The sequence below is a fragment of the Carcharodon carcharias genome, chromosome 17 (genome assembly GCF_017639515.1).
Source record: "Carcharodon carcharias isolate sCarCar2 chromosome 17, sCarCar2.pri, whole genome shotgun sequence".
NCBI lineage: Eukaryota > Metazoa > Chordata > Chondrichthyes > Lamniformes > Lamnidae > Carcharodon > Carcharodon carcharias.
In genome coordinates, this window is record NC_054483.1 from 108547622 (window position 1) to 108564311 (window position 16690).

The 16690-nt window shown below is 46.1% G+C and overlaps 1 protein-coding gene across 2 annotated transcripts in view; it reads right to left on the reverse strand.

Moving 5' to 3' along the window:
• Window positions 1–787: 787 nt before the first annotated feature.
• Window positions 788–16690, reverse strand: part of loxl4 (lysyl oxidase-like 4) — a 130660-nt gene continuing 114757 nt past the window's right edge. For both annotated transcript variants that reach the window (XM_041210388.1, XM_041210389.1), the window contains 4 exons: window positions 10652–10767; window positions 8265–8401; window positions 6742–6853; window positions 788–1803 (listed from right to left, as the gene is read on the reverse strand). In XM_041210388.1, coding sequence (XP_041066322.1) covers window positions 1733–1803; window positions 6742–6853; window positions 8265–8401; window positions 10652–10767 — 436 coding nt within the window. In that variant the 3' untranslated portion in view covers window positions 788–1732. The remainder of the gene's footprint in view (window positions 1804–6741; window positions 6854–8264; window positions 8402–10651; window positions 10768–16690) is intronic.

Sequence of the window (16690 nt, forward strand, 5' to 3'; positions counted from 1 at the left end):
AAGTAGATCCAGAACATCTCAGCAGTCAGGACACACAGTACAAGTGCTCCGCTCAAAGTCAGCCCTTGCCTCATTGCCTGCTAATGTTTCCTTGACAGTTTTAGTGAATGGTGGTTTGCTATCACCTTCCACTCTCAGGGACACGATGACACAAAAATAGGTGGGAAGGCAAGTGGTGGGGATGACACGAGGAGGCTACAGAGGGATATAGGCAGGTTAAGTGAGTGGGCTAAAACGTGACAGATGGAATATAATATGGGAAAATGTGAGTTTATGCACTTTGGCAGGAAGAATAGAGGAGCTGAATATTATTTACATGGAGAAAGCTACAGCACAGAGCGATTTGAGAGTCCTCATGCATGCATCCCAAAAAGCCAACAGCAGGTAACAGGGAAGGCGAATGGAATGTTGGCCTTTACTTCAAAGGGAATGGAATATAAAAATAGGGAAGTCTTGCTAAAACTACACAAGGCACTAGTTAGACCACACCTAGAATACTGTGAACAACTTTGGTCCCTTTATCGAAGGAAAGATATACTGGCATTGGAGGCAGTCCAGAGAAGGTTCACTAGGTTGATCCCGGGTATGGAGGGATTTTCTTATGAGGAGAGGTTGATTAGGTTGGGCCTGTACTCACTGGAGTTTAGAAGAATGAGAGGCGACCTTATTGAAATATATAAGATTCTTAGGGAGCTTGACAGGGTAGATGCTGAGATGTTGTTTCCCTTTGTGGGAGACTCTAGGACCAGAGGGCACAATCAGTAAGGGAATCAAGGATCATGGGAAAAAGGCAAGAAAGTGGAGATGAGAGTTATCAGATCATTGAATGGCGGAGCAGACTCGATGGGCCGAATGACCTACTTCTGCTCCTTATGGTCTAGGAGGCAAGTCTGCCCTCAGCCGGAATGAGAATCAAATCTGTGTTGTTGATGTTATTCTGAACCACGTACTACTCCTCTAGCAAAATACTGTGGACTCTGGGAACCTGATGCAGCCAGCAGTTAACTGGCCTCCTCAGTACATCCAGGGGGACAATTGCATGTTCCCTGTAATAGCACCAGCTCGTCATATTGGCTATCATATATAGTGGGCAAATCGCATGTGCAGGAATACACCCTCCATAAACAATGGGGAGTGTATTACCATCGCTTTAATTCCATTTACCTTGTGAATTCTGTTGAAGTTAACCAGGTAATATTTAACAGTTACAGCAGACCTTTTCCGTTATACTGTAACATAACACCAGCTACACCAAAGAGTGAAAAATGCCTGATAGAATGTGAACACCGTGTACATTCCCTTTTGTTTATTATATATTTATATAGATCTTTCAAAAAATATCCTCAAATAATTCAATGTGCAAGTATTGAGGTTATGAAATCCACTTTGAATAAAATTTAAAAACAGAAGAAAAATAAACCACACACAGAGAGAGGGTTATTATTGACTTTTCTCATCAGGCAAAAAAAAACCTTGCGCCCTTTTTTTTCTTGCCTGGTGCTAAAAGCCAAGATTACCCCCAACGACTTTTATCATTTCAACTGGGACATGACCACAAGTTCCTAGTGCACAATCAGACTGTATTCCCAAAACCCATTCAGTTGCTGACTTTTTCCTCAACTGAGTCACATGGATAGCCCAAATGGTAGCCTAATTCTGAATGGGGTGAGGGCACATATCCAGGGCAGGAGGTCCGAGGTATTGCCTGGTATTGAAAGTGACGTCTCTCCTGTTAAGACACGTTGTTGGACAAGGCAAGCTGATGTTCAAATTGGTCCTCAATTGCAGTGCTGAAGGCATCACCTGAAAGGCAAACAGATGAGATGAGATGAGATGAGAAGATAGAGGGCTCCCTCAAAATGGTCATAACATAAAACTTCAGCTAGGGCTGACGGTCAGGAAGCTTTTCTTCACACAAAGGACAGTAGCAATTTGAGAACTCTCTCCTCTAGGGGTCAACTGAAAATAGCAAAACTGAGATTGATACACATTAGCTCATTCAGGAAGTCTGAGTTGCTGTGGCAACATGCACTTTTACAGGCATGTTGCAGTCTGGAGCTATGGATAGTGATGGTAGAGGCTTCAACTTTCTTTTCATCTCATGTCTGACCAGGAATCTCTCCCACTCTTATCACCTGTCATTGGTGTGTGTTGGAAGGATTTGCAGATTGACATTCAATCTGTTTTGCTACATAATGAATGTGTCCATCAAGTCCTGGAGTGGGACTTGAACCCAGAGCTACTGGATCAGAGGCAGGGACACTACCCGCTGCGCCACAAGACCTCTGCAGGGACCTGGTGGCGTCGTGATAATGTCACTGGGCTAGAACTCCAGGGCCCTGTGGGATAGTCTGAACCACATCAAATTCATGAAACCAAGTAACTTGTAAACAATCTCCAGGCTAACATTCTCCCAAAGTTCTTCAGCTTGTGTCTGCATTGCTTTTAGAAAATAATTTGGCTGTGCCTTTGAGTTCTGCTGAAGTGTAAGAAAGCAATATTTAGTACATCTAAATTTAAGTTCATGATTTGCACTGGGAGCTCTGAGAACATGGGTTCAAATCCCACCTCTGCAGCTGGTGGAATTTAAATTCAATTAATAAATCTGGAATATAAAAAGCTAGTCTTTGTCCAAGATGGTGTCCATGACAACTATATCACCGACTGTCATGAAAATCCATCTGGTTCACTAATGTCCTTTAGGGAAGGAAATCTGCCGTCCCTACCCGGTCTGGCCAACATGTGACTCCAGACTCACGGCTGTGTGGCTGACCCTTAATTGCCCTCTGAAATGGCCTAGCAAGCCACTCAATTCAAAGCGCAATGAAGGCTTGGCAACAAATGGCGTTCACATTCCATGAAAGAACAAATTTGAAGGAAGTGAGATTTTTGTTAGTTAAGGGCATTAGGGGATATGGAACCAAGCTGGGCATTTGGGGTTAATACATAGATCGACCGTGATCTCACTGAACAGCAGCACAGACTCGAGGAGCTGCATGACTTCCTCCTGTCCTACGGTCCTGTAAGAATATTATTCCAAAATGACGGCATCCTTCACACAAAACATTTTTTTGCCTTTTTAAGTGAATGTCAGAACTGCTGCCCTCTCAGATGGACCCAATAGATGGCATCTATTTAAAGGTCTCCCCAGTATCCTGGCCAATATTTATCCCTCAGTCAAAAATCACTCAAACAGATTATATTCTCGTTAACACATTGCTGTATGTGGGAGCTTGCTGTGTGCCGATTGGCTGCCTTGCTGTGTGCTGATTGGCTGCCTTGCTGTGTGCTGATTGGCTGCCATGTTTCAGCAGTGACTACATTTCAAAAATACTTCATTGGCTGTAAAGTTCTTTGGGATATCCTAAGGTTGGGAAAGGCTGACCATAAATCACAGATCGCTTTGAGCAGAGGCAGTTGCTGGTGTTCCAGTGTCGTGGAACCTGATCCACTGAAGTTACCAGGGCCGGTTCGGCAGCAGCAGGAATTGTTCGAGGGTTTTTCAGTTCAAAGATCAGTCTCCCTAACACAGCTCGCGCCTCTGGAGCAGAACTTGGACCCACAGCCTTCCCATACCAGAGGAGAGAGTGCTACCCACCGAGCCACCGTTGACGCCTAAGGTGCTGCTGGGTTTCTCCTCAGTGTGTGGAGCGAGTGTCGGGAGGGTGACAATTCTAGGCACCAGGGTGAAAGTTCCCAGCACTCGTGCCTGCTGCTCATAGACAGGAGGAAGGGCAACGCTGCTTATGCTTGCCAAGTCCTGAAATGTTCACAAGAAGGCCCTTCAGGCTATTAGATGTCATCCTTCCAGATTATCGACCCTACCATCTTTCAATTACAGCATACAGCTAGATGCCGTGACCTGAGCTCTCACAGAGAAGCTGAAGATAATCATTTGCAATAACCCAGCGCAGTATTAGATATCCGTAACTGGCCTGAGTAAATCTCATTCTGATTGAAGTAAATCGCTGAATACCAATACTGATTAATATTAAATAGGTTTGGCTCTGATCTAGGAGATAACACAGCTGTTTTTAACTATCAGCTACCAACTTCCTGCCTGAAAATTAAGCATAAAAAGAAAGGCTTGCATTTATGTAGTTCCTTTCACAACCTCGGGGTAGCTCATGGTACTTTACATGCAATGAGGTACAGTGTAGTCACAGTTGTAGTGTAGAAAATGCGGCCGCTAATATGTACACAGGAAGCTCCCACAAGTTACAATGAGATCGTCTTTTTTTGTAGCAGTGTTGGTCAAGGCATAAATATTATCCTAGACCCCGGGGAGAACTGTCCTGCCCTTCATTGCAATAGCGCACAAGGTCATTTTTGTCCACCTGAGGGGGCAGAGGGGTACTCAGTTTAACGTCTCATCCAAATGATGGCACCACCAACAGTGCAGCACTCCCTCAACGGTGCATCAGAGTGTCAGCCTGGGTTCTGTAAGTGTCTTAAAGGGGGTGGGGGGTGGGGGGAAGAGAGGTAGAGCGCTTTGGGGAGGGACACCAAGCCTCAGGACCCAGGTGGCTGCAAATGGTGGAGCGATTAAAATCAAGGGTGTACAAGATGCCAGAATTGGAGGGGGCGCAGTGATCTCGAAGGGTTTTAGGGCAGTGCTCAACACACCCGTGGTTAGGAAATGGCTGTTGGTATAATTCATTGGTTAAGACCAAACCAGGAATATTTGGTGAAGATATTAGAAAACTTACAGGCTGGGCAGTAAAGTGGCAAATGAACATTAATGCAGTGATGCACTTTGGTAGGAAAAATAGAAAGATCACCAACACCTTAGAAAATAAGAAATGGAACTTTTTAAATAATTCTTTCATGGGATGTGAGCATCACTGGCAAGGCCAGCATTTATTGCTGAACCCTAATGGGGGAGCCATGCCAAAGTAATCTAGGAACATTTATGAACAGATCATTAAAAACAGCGACAGAGATCAACAAAGCAATTATAAATAGTCATTTGGCCATAAAGAACTTGAGTATTGCTGAAAAAAGGAAACATGTTGAAGCTTTTCATCTTGCACTCATCAGGAAACTTTGCAAGGATACCAAAATAAGGGGCAAAAATTTATACTGTATGTGAAGAAAGTGCAGATTGGTTGGCATGTGTACTCTGATTGGTAGAGGCGTAGCCGTGGAAAATGCACCTTTGATTGTGACTGACAGTTAACTGCCAAGCATTGTTTGAAATTTAAACCAGGCAGCCTGATTGGTCAAGGCATTGCCCTGAAGAATGAGGAATGAGTCAGCGAATGGCTGTCGCTAATTTTGTTTAACTGAAATAGGCACAAAGTGTGTACATGTTCTTTCTGTCTGCAAAGAACAGAGGCCTGTGTATTAATACATGTAGCTTCCAGTACATGCAAATGAGCCACACTGCGAGCCCTACTGACGATCTTAAATTGGTTGTCAGAATAACTCAGCACACTGAGGGTTATTTAGTAAATGTTGTCCAATTGCGGAATCACATCTAACGTTGAACATTGTTCTGAGTTTTGCAAGCATGAGCTGGTTGGGTACGGTCTGTATCTTGCCCATTGTGAACAGCGGCTGGGACTTGCTGTTTGATGCAATCCACCAGTCTCTGGGACATATGGCCCACATACCCAGCATCACACTGGTACTGAAATTCATATACCACACTACTCATTTGTGTGATAGGCAGAATGCCTTTTTGGCTTGACAGCAGCATCCTATTAGTGGTGAATACCACTCGTGTTGCTACTGCATAGTAACAGCGTGAAACAGCTAGCTTCACCTGTTGCTCAAAGTTTTGAGATACCTTGCCCTCCCAAAGTAATCTGAGGTAGACTTGGCACTTTTCATGGCCGAAAGTGATGGCCTTAGTCCCGTTCATATGTTTGCACGACATGGTTCAGGTCAATTTCTGGTTAACGGTAAGCCCCCAGGATGTTGATAGTGGGGTATTCAGTGATGGTGATGCCACTAAATGTCAAGGGGAATAGTTAGATCCTCTTATTAGAGATGGTCATTGCCTGGCACTTGTGCAGCACGAATGTTACTTGCCACTTGTCAGCCCCAGACTGAATGCTGTTCAGGTCTTGCTGCATATGGACATCGACCTCTCTTTGTATGTTCTTCGTTTATTATGGCCTGTACCCTAAGTGTGGTCTAACCAGAGGTACAGTATCTTGCAAACTCAACATCCTGGGGACTACCATTGGCCAGAAACTGAACTGGTCTAGCCAAATAAATACGGCTACAAGAGCAGGACAGACGCTCGGAATCCTGTGATGAGTAACTCACCTGCTGACTCCCCAAAGCTTGTCCACCATCTACAAAGCTTCAGTCAGGAGTGTGATGGAATACTCCCCACTTGCCTGGATGAGTGCAGCCCCAACAACACTCAAAAAGCTTGACACCATCCAGGACAAAGCAGCCCGCTTGATTGACACCCCATCCATCACCTTAAACATCAACTCCCTCCTGTGAAAGGATGAAATGAAGGAGAATCGTGTGGAGTGTAAACAGCAGCACAGGTTTGGTGGGCCGAATGGCCTGTTTTGTGCTGTACATTCTGTATGTTTTACTTTTATGAAGAAGGCGTTCAGGTTTGACTTACAGTCTGGATTTTCAAACAGTCTTTAATGATTCCAATTTGGATTGAGAAATTCAGAATGCTTTAAACTGAATCTAGGTAGCCATGTGTTGAACACACTCAGTAATGGCAGCAACGATTTAAGGCTCAGTCTCCGATGTAGGGATACATACCTGTGTGGCAACCATACATCCAGATACGGAAACCATCATATCTACACCGGCACTTCACAATATTGTTGGAGAAATCTGACTCGGCCACTTCCGCATTGGGATTGATGTGGACCTGGGCGAAGGAGAGAGGCAAAAATTTAGGATTTTTCCAGAGAGAAGCAATAGATTGGTTAGTGTGTATCCTTTGAAGGGGAGAGAGACAGTACATACACTTCAGAAACATTTACAGTAGAGTATCAACAACATCCTCTCCATCTGTATTCAGCCTGAAAGGGGTCAATAGATCAGCATAGCTACAGCAGTGCAGGATGAGATATTCCACTGTATTACAGAGCAAGAGACAATATCCAATCATCTGCATCTCCCCAAATTATCCTCTGCATCTTCCCCTTCCTTCGCCCTTTTCTCCATCACTACTGTATTCCTCAATGTTAGCTCCACTGACCTCTGCTGCATCCTGTGTAAACTCCAAAGTTCTCCTGGTATGTGTATCCTGTCCTGGATTAAATCTTGCTTCTCTCTCATTCCTATCTCTATTGGCTACTTCCCAATACATCAAATCCCAAATCCTTCATTACACAGAACTACTGCACAGAAGCAGGTCATTCAGCCCAACTGGTCTATGCTAGCATTTGTACTCTACACGAGCCTTCCCCAACCTGACATCATCTCACTCTATCTGCTTATTATTTTGTTTCTTTCTACCTAATGGGTTTATCCAGCTTCCCCTTAAACACATCTTTTCTATTCACCTCAACCACTCCAAGTGGTAGCGAGCTCCACATTCTCACTACTCTGGGTAAGGAGGGAAAGTCAATCTTATAATTATGACTCCTAGTTTTGGATGTTCCCTCCATGGAGGAACATCTTCTCCATGCCAACTGTGGCAAACCCTTTCATAGTTTTAAAAGCATCTGTGAAGTCACCCCTCAGCCTTCTCTCTTCTAGAGAAAAGAGCCTCCAATCTATTCAGTCTTTTCTCATAGCTGTCATCTCTCGGTTCAGATATAATGCATTGAATCCAAAATTCTCCATTTGCAGCTTTCTCCACACCCCTCATTTTTCTCTGGAGCCCCTATAGCCTAGCCCTCACTCCTTCCTCCAATCCTTCGCTGGAGGTACAGCTTTCTTCACCAGCTGTGCCTCACCCAGTGGATCTCTGATGCTAATGGCTCTGCCCTTCCTTCCCATTCTCCCCACCTTGAAAAGTCCTTTCTACATCCTCAACCCGGCCTTCGGTCACTCCTTCTAATCTACCAACCCAGAAACCCATGTGAAATGTCCTTAGGTATTTGACAAGTTAAAGGTGTCATATAAATGGAATTAGTTGTTAAAAAGTGGGAGGTAGAAGATGAGCCATGGTCTTACTGAATGGTGGAGTAAACTCGAGGGAGGTATGACCTACCCCTGCTCCAAATTTTAATGTCCGCATGTTCTTATCAAAAGACAACGACACACAAAACATTACCACATGGATACAATAGTCTGGCAGTTACAGAATATGAGAGTCATGATTTCCATACCTGAAAGACGTAGTTTCCTGGTTTAACATCAGTGACGTCTATCCACTGACAGTCGATGTCATGGCGGTAGAGGTCCCAGCAACCCACGGTGACACCTTGATCCCCGAAGTTGGCACATGCATATCGTTTGTAGATGCCTAGTGGGAAGGTGAAGAGAGAAAGGGATGAATTGGACAAGCACGCAAGGTTACAAAAGGATGGCCAGTCCCACTGCAATCACTCTCCATCTGGCAAACAACTTATGTGGTCAGAATGGTACCAAAGGTAGGTTAGGGTAGATACAAATAACCAAAAACACTATGCACTTCCCTTCCTGAGCAGCTGGGTCCTTAGAAATATTGCCTGTAAAATGTCATCAGTTCAACCAACTTCATTCCATCAGATCAGTCCCATTCTACCTATTTTCTCACCATATCCCACAATCTGCATTCTCTCCAAAACGTGTCAAATTATGTCCCAAATGTGCTCATATGGACTGTTTCAGTGTCCTTTCTTGGTGATGTATTTCACAATTTCAGTAGAAGAAACTGCACACTGTTTCCTCCTTATTCCCAAAATCCTAATTTGCCATGTTCCAAGAACTGAGCATTTTGCCTCAGGGGATCACTCTGCTGGATATGAGTTTTTTTATAACCACTTCAAAAATTTCAGTCGCATCCCTCGAAGACTCAACCACAGAGGTTTACCCGCACATAAGGAGACCAGGATGTCCATTGTGCCTGTGCCAGCTCTTTCCTCACACCCTAATTCTTGTGTCAGCTGGGGCTCAACTGGAAAGAATTCCCACCTCGAAGTCTGAACGTTATGGGTTCAAACCCAACTCCAGAGACTTGAGCATGGAAGCCAGGCCGACACTCCTATGCAGTACTGAGGAAGTGCTGTACTGCCAGAGGGCCATACTGGCTAATGTTCATACCTCAAAAAGCTCCTAAAAATAAGTTACCTGGCTGTGATCATTACTATTTGTGGGAGCTTGCTGTGCGCAAACTGGCAGCTGCGTTTCCTACATTGTAACAATGACTATACTTAAAGATTTCATTGACTGTAAAGCGTTTGGGGATATCCTGAGGCCTTTCTTGATACTCAGAACCATCTGGTTGCTTCTGACGTTTGCATAGATGTATTATCATATGTCAGTCGGATTTTTTTTTTTCCCAGTGTTGCCATATGTGAAGTCAAAACAAAATGATCTAGAGTGACTTTGACCTGCTGCAGTTAAAGAGGTTAAAACATTCAGGAGGCTCCAGGAAGCCCCGTGCTATTTTTGCACTGATTAGATTTTGGGATTGGTTAGGGGGCAGGAGGGTCGGTGTTAGGCACCAGCGAACTTCACTCTTGTTCCATTCCTGTTTCCTAGTCTCAGCAGGAAAGCTGCCTCCACAATACAGAAAACACTTCTCCCAAGACAGGCAGCACACTCAGATCCTCTGGACATTTTGACGCACGGGCATCAAATTCAGACTGATGGCTCCCATTTCCTCATGCAATCCCTCCTTCCCCGTCTTTGGCTCGAAACACATATGGACTTTCAATCTGTTTCAAGAACATCGGAATTGATAATCCCCAAACACTCAGTAGACAGTTGCTATAGTTGCAGCCACTTTGTTTGTTATTCAAGCTGTTCTAATATTGTATTTTTCCAAGAACTAAATAATTCAAAGGAGGTGATCTTTGCACTGATACATCTTCTTTTTTTATATATATATATATATATATATATTTTGTTTTCTATAATCTTGGTTGAGAAGATTTTGAGTCATGCTGGAGATCCGTTGTACTAGGACCAATCAGCCTCTTGCGCTTTGCTCGCTCAATCCTGATTGGTGCAAGTGTTTTGACGGATGGCCCCATTTCTCTCTCCACAGATGCTGCCAGACCTGCTGAGTTTTTCCAGCATTTTCCATTTTTAATTCAGGTTCCCAGCATCCGCAGTATTTTTCTTTTACGTAACTGAAAATCAGCCCCACTGTGTTCCAACAGTGACCTGTTTTTTACACCTATCTTTACAACTTGTTCCAAATCAGGTATCTCCCCAGCTCCTTTGTCAAAGTTATTCAACACACCAACTACATTTACTCTGTTTGAGACTCCCAGTTAAAAGGAATTTCTAATTTCTAGTCTCACTAACCACTTGCCAAATTAAGCAGGCAACACCCACGTCTCAGCAGTGAAGGTCAAAGCTCAGCAGAAGGTCACTACCTCAGTACAACAAGGGAGTGTGTGGACAGATCAGGAGGTGACAGGTCAGGTCTCCTTTCAATCTTACTTCCACTGGAAACAAATAAAGTGCTGACAGACCCTCCGCACAGCAAGACTTCACATCCATCAGTTCTCTCCACCCGCCCCCTCTGCCTCGGCCACCATCTCTACCCCTCCTGTAGACTTACCTCTTTCACAGTCTGAGTCTTCTAGACAGAAGCTTGCTTTGTGTCCTTCTGCGACCTTGCTGCCATTCAGGGTCAAAAGGTCATAGTGCGTGAAGACCTCCATGCTGTGATAGTGTCTGCAAAGAGAATAAGCATCTGGTTTCTGCAAATGGACAAACAGGCTTCAACTGCAGGTTTCCATTAGGAACTAGGACCATCTCTATCTACAGCCACGTTTCTTTATCTCTACATATCTGTTTTCAGCTTTCACACTGTCGGACAGAACACATAAACCCTGTAAACCTTGCTCCATGTTACTTGATCAGCTCATTTACATTTTTTTGTGGTGTTCCTCATGTTTAGCATATGGTGTACTGGGAACACCACAGCAGTTAGGCGGGCTGCAGTATTGGGAAGTAGCAGCTATTAAAGGGTTGCCGCTGGCTGCTCTGAAGCACTGCCTTTCCTTTTTGGAAACTCAAAGGGTTTCAAGACACAGCGACCCCCAAAGCTTGGTTTCCAAAGGTGGGCAAAGGTGGTGAAATTGAGAAACAAAGGGTTGTTGAAAAGAGAAAGCCAGCAAAGAGGAATATTACAATACCTCAATCCTTCAATACCATCCCAAAGAGGTGCTTAGGTTCAGCCGCGATCAGGAGTGAACCCATAAATTATACGAAAGCCAGGGACAGAAAGAGACCGTTGCTCGGTAAGTGGGATGGCTCCGAGGGCCAGAGCATGCTGGGCAGGTGGAGCATTTTACAATTTTCAACACCCAATGATGCGAATAACACTTACCCACTAATGCCCATCAGTGCTATGGGCACTGAGCAGCATATTACTGACCCTCTGAAGGGTTCACCGACTGGTTTTTTGTGCCTCCAGCAAGATGCCATGGGGCAAAATCTTTACCTCGCTCAGCGGGCGCCCCCACCGACAATCAAGAGGTCAGTTAAGGTCATTAATGGTCTCCGATTCTGCGAGGCGCTTCCTACCCTGTGTTTGGCGGGCAGGCGAATCGGCCAGGCGGACTTTGCATTTTTTCACGAAACCTCAACCACGGGCAGGGTGAGGTTTCCGTTATTAAATGAAAGAGAAAGGAAAAATCCGTGGACAGCGTTTTCATCCGGTATATGTTCAGGTGACTGATTGTGACGCTTGGGCATTTTATTCCTGACTTTAGAAACTGGATTCAATGCTTTTCGGGTCTTCAGCTCCCTGAGGCAGCTCTCCGCCTTCAGGGATCTTTCCGTCAGCGCCCGCGCCCCTGCACCGCCCCCCCCCACCCCTCACCGCCCCGGCAGCACTGAGCGTTTCAGCGCGCCTTTCACGCTAGCTGGTTGTTAGTCGGGTCGTTTGCTGGCTACTCCCAGACCTTGCCGCTCTCGCCCGCCCGCTGACCTAAAGATTCAGGCCCATGTGTTCCACCAGACATAAAGCCAAGTCCGTAAACTCTTTCTTTTCTGCTTCAACAATAGACATCCACTCTAACCTCAGCACACCACCTCCAAGTGCACAAACCATTTCCTTATACCACATTTCGCAAAGAACCTTTACAATCAGCTGACAGCGGAGTCATTCAGTTCAAGCCTTTTAAAGCACAAAAACATGGGAAAAAATGGGAGGGATGAAGGGCTGTGGTTAGTCTAGAGATAGTTAGCAGCCTTTATATATAACATTTAAAGATACATTGCAACTCAGAGAAGTAAACTTCCCCTTCAAGCACAAATAAGTGGTTATTTTGTCAATGGTGCTGATTGGATGTTGGGTGTGTCAGGGACTGACCTGGTGACAGATCCTCTCACATGCTGGATAATTTGACCAGTAAATTGCCGGGGGTATACACTGTCTAAAATTGGTTGGTGTCAAAAATAATTTTAAAGCATTAAACGTCAACAGATTTATCTGGAATGTGTGCGGGGTCAGGTTGTAGGAGAAAGGAAAGACATATGGAGGAGAGGAGTTCCACAGTATTTTTTAAATTCGTCCCTGGGATGTGGGCTTCACTGGCTAGGCCAGCATTTATTGCCCATCCCTAGTTGCCCTTGAGAAGGTGGTAGTGAGCTGCCTTCTTGAACCGCTGCAGTCCATGTGGTGTAGGTACACCCACAGTGCTGTTAGGGAGGGAGTTCCTGGATTTTGACCCAGTGACAGTGAAGGAACGGACGATATATTTCCAAGTCAGGATGGTGAGTGACTTGGGGCAGAACTTTCAGGTGGTGGTGTTCCCATGTATCTGCTGCCCTTGTCCTTCTAGATGGTAGAGGTCATAGATTTGTAAAGTGCTGTCGAAGGAGCCTTGGTGAGTTGCTGCAGTGCACCTTGTAAAGGGTAGACACTGCTGCTACTGTGCATCGGTGGTGGAGGGAGTGAATGTTTAAGGTGGTGGATGGGGTGCCAATCAAGTGGATTGTTTTGGGGTTTTAACGTTGCGGTAAAGAGTTTGAGTAGAAGATATTATGATGAGTCTTGATTCCAGCACAATCTGAAGATGGGAGCAAGAGATCAGTTGGACAACAGAAAAGGAAACTGGTTTGACATTGATTTGATGAACAGGAAGTAATGTTCTTAAGCAATGCAATTTGTGGGAAGTTCTAATATGACCACACTAACTCCCCAACATTCCCACGTATCTCAGAAGTCAAAAGCAATCAGATTTTGTTCACTGCAATTTTAATTAGTTAGGACTTTTTCTAATTTCTTCCTGGAAATCTCATTGTCCCTCATGATGTATGGCAAGAAAAGGTTCATTTATGTGGTTAAGTTTATGTATTGGCTGGAATGGAACCACCTGGGCCTGTATTTTGGGAAAATGTTGGCTTCGAAGTTAACCTGCCTCTGCAATAAGGTGCAGGAGCTGCCCCCTTCTTCAACCCAGCCCCTCAAATAAACTCAGATAAAAACAAAAAAACTGCGGATGCTGGAAATCCAAAACAAAAACAAAAACAGAATTACCTGGAAAAACTCAGCAGGTCTGGCAGCATCGGCGGAGAAGAAAAGAGTTGACGTTTCGAGTCTTTCTTGGACTCGAACTCAAGTTCTGTCGAAGGGTCATGAGGACTCGAAACGTCAACTCTTTTCTTCTCCGCCGATGCTGCCAGACCTGCTGAGGTTTTCCAGGTAATTCTGTTTTTGTTTTTGCCTCAAATAAACTTCTGGTTTACCACTTCAGATCACCAACTCACTCTCCCTCCAGCCCTCATGGTCTGTCTCTTCCCACCTGCTGAGATCACCACCCCCTCATCCATCCAATTCTCCCATCCCAATCCCTAACCCCTACAAGTCCTGACCATCTCTCTCTAGTGAGGTCCTGCCTATTCTTCAGTCTCCCCTACACCCTCCACATAAATAACGGAGCCAAGGTCACTGAACTTCTTACCTCCCTTTTCTAGAGTCAGGTCTCCCCGCACCCCGGTCTCCCCTCACCCCGGTCTCCCCTCACCCCGGTCTCCCCGCACCCCGGTCTCCCCTCACTGTAGTCTCCCCTCACCCTGGTCTCCCCTCACTGTAGTCTCCCCTCACTGTAGTCTCCCCTCACTGTAGTCTCCCCTGCACCCCGGTCTCCCCGCACCCCGGTCTCCCCGCACCCCGGTCTCCCCGCACCCCGGTCTCCCCGCACCCCGGTCTCCCCGCACCCCGGTCTCCCCGCACCCCGGTCTCCCCGCACCCCGGTCTCCCCGCACCCCGGTCTCCCCGCACCCCGGTCTCCCCGCACCCCGGTCTCCCCGCACCCCGGCCTCCCCTCACTGTAGTCTCCCCGCACCCCGGTCTCCCCTCACTGTAGTCTCCCCTCACTGTAGTCTCCCCTCACCCCGGTCTCCCCTCACCCCGGTCTCCCCTCACTGTAGTCTCCCCTCACTGTAGTCTCCCCTCACTGTAGTCTCCCCTCACTGTAGTCTCCCCTCACTGTAGTCTCCCCTCACTGTAGTCTCCCCTCACTGTAGTCTCCCCTCACTGTAGTCTCCCCTCACTGTAGTCTCCCCGCACCCCGGTCTCCCCGCACCCCGGTCTCCCCGCACCCCGGTCTCCCCGCACCCCGGTCTCCCCGCACCCCGGTCTCCCCGCACCCCGGTCTCCCCGCACCCCGGTCTCCCCTCACCCCGGTCTCCCCTCACCCCGGTCTCCCCTCACCCCGGTCTCCCCGCACCCCGGTCTCCCCGCACCCCGGTCTCCCCGCACCCCGGTCTCCCCGCACCCCGGTCTCCATGTTCTGTGGTCTCCCCACAAGAGGAACCTCTCTACACAGAGAGAATTGTGAGGTGCAAAATTCCCTTTCAGAATAAGAGTTTGGGCCAGACACCGTGTCTATGATTTAAAAAAAAAATTATATTCTTTTATAAGATGTGGGCATCGCTGACAAAGCCATAATTTGGTTGCCCACCCCCAACTGAGTGGCTTGCTAGGCTATTTCAGAGGGCAGCCTGGAGTCACCCACATTGCCGTGGGTCTTGGGACACAGGCAGGTGAGGACAATGTTAGTGAACCAGAGGGGTTTTTATGACAATTGATTGCAGTTTCATGGTCACCATTACTGAGACTAGCTATCAATTCCACATTTATTAACAGAATTTAAATTCTGTGCAGCGACAGTGGTGGGATTTGAACCCACTGCCCCTAGGGCATTATGCTGGGCCTGCTGAATTACTAACCCAGTGACATTACTGCTACACCACCAGCTTCCCAGCTAAAATGGGATTAGATAGCTGGTGAAGGCAAAGGGGTTGAAGTGATATGGATACAGGGTCAGTAAATGTGATTAGAACTACTTGGTTGAGTGGAGGGTGGACACAGAGATAGACTAAGTTGAGTTTTTCGAGCTTTTTCTATTTTTGTTGCAGAGATAGACTGGTTGGGCTGATTGGCTTGTTTTACTCTGAGTAGCTTCTAAGATTTATGAGAATGGCTCCAGGAGTGAGGGACTTCAATTACATGGATAGATTGGAGAAGCTGAGGCTGTTCTCCTTCGAGAAGAGAAGATTAAGAGGCGATTTGATAGAGGTCTTCAAAATCATGAGGGGCCTGGACAGAGTAGATAGGGAGAAACTGTTCCCATTGACAGGAGGGTCGAGACTCAGGGGGACACCAATTTAAAATGAACGGCAAAAGAATCTAAGGTGGCATGAGGAAAAACCTTTTTACGCATTGAGTGGGATGCACTGCCTGAGAGTGCGGTCGAGACAGAGTCAATCGGGGTTTCCAAAAGGGGACTGGATAATTATCTGAAGAGAAAATATTTGCAGGGCTACGTGGAAAGGGCGGGTGGTGGGGGCAGGGGTGGGTACTAGCTGAATTGTTCTCACAAAGAGCTAACACAGACACAATGGGCTGAATGGCTTCCTTCTATGTTGTAAACTTTCTAAAATTCTATAAGGATTTTCTTTGTGAAGATCCCCATTCAGAAACCAGAGCCTTGACTCTGTCCCTGAGGTATTTAACCCCAAGCCCTTGCGTGAGCTCACTTAATTAAAAATAAACCAGCAAACATTTTTATGAGATTTATATTTAAAAAATGAATTTCAAGAAGAACCTTGCTAAGGAAAATGTTGGCGGGGGACTGCAGGGGAGGTGGGGGGGTCGTGTATAGGGGTTGAGATGTGCATTTTTTGTTTATCCAGATGAAGGAATTAAGAACCGGATATGGGATCAGTTAGGAATTCCATTGGGCACAAGGTCAAAAGTTCTGGATGAGTTGCTATTTCCTAGTGATCTCCAGATCATTGGGAACTGAACCCTCACAAGCAGATGGCAGATGTTCACATCAATCCCAGGACTGCCACAAAGGATGACAGTGCATCCGAGACCCTGGGCCCCAGTAACTGATTTCCAGCCCCAGCCAGTTTCGTGCTTACTGCACTGGTGGTAGGAAGATGCTATTAGTTGTTTTCACAGTGCGGCATCCTAACATTCATTGTTCATCATCAACCCAACGATTTGCCTTACGTAGAGTGATCGCACAGTACCGTGTTTATAAAACGCAGGAATATATGAAATTATTGCTTTAATTTAAAATTGACCTTTGCAACTAGCTATGCAACAGCAGTGTTTAATTCAGTGCCCAAATTA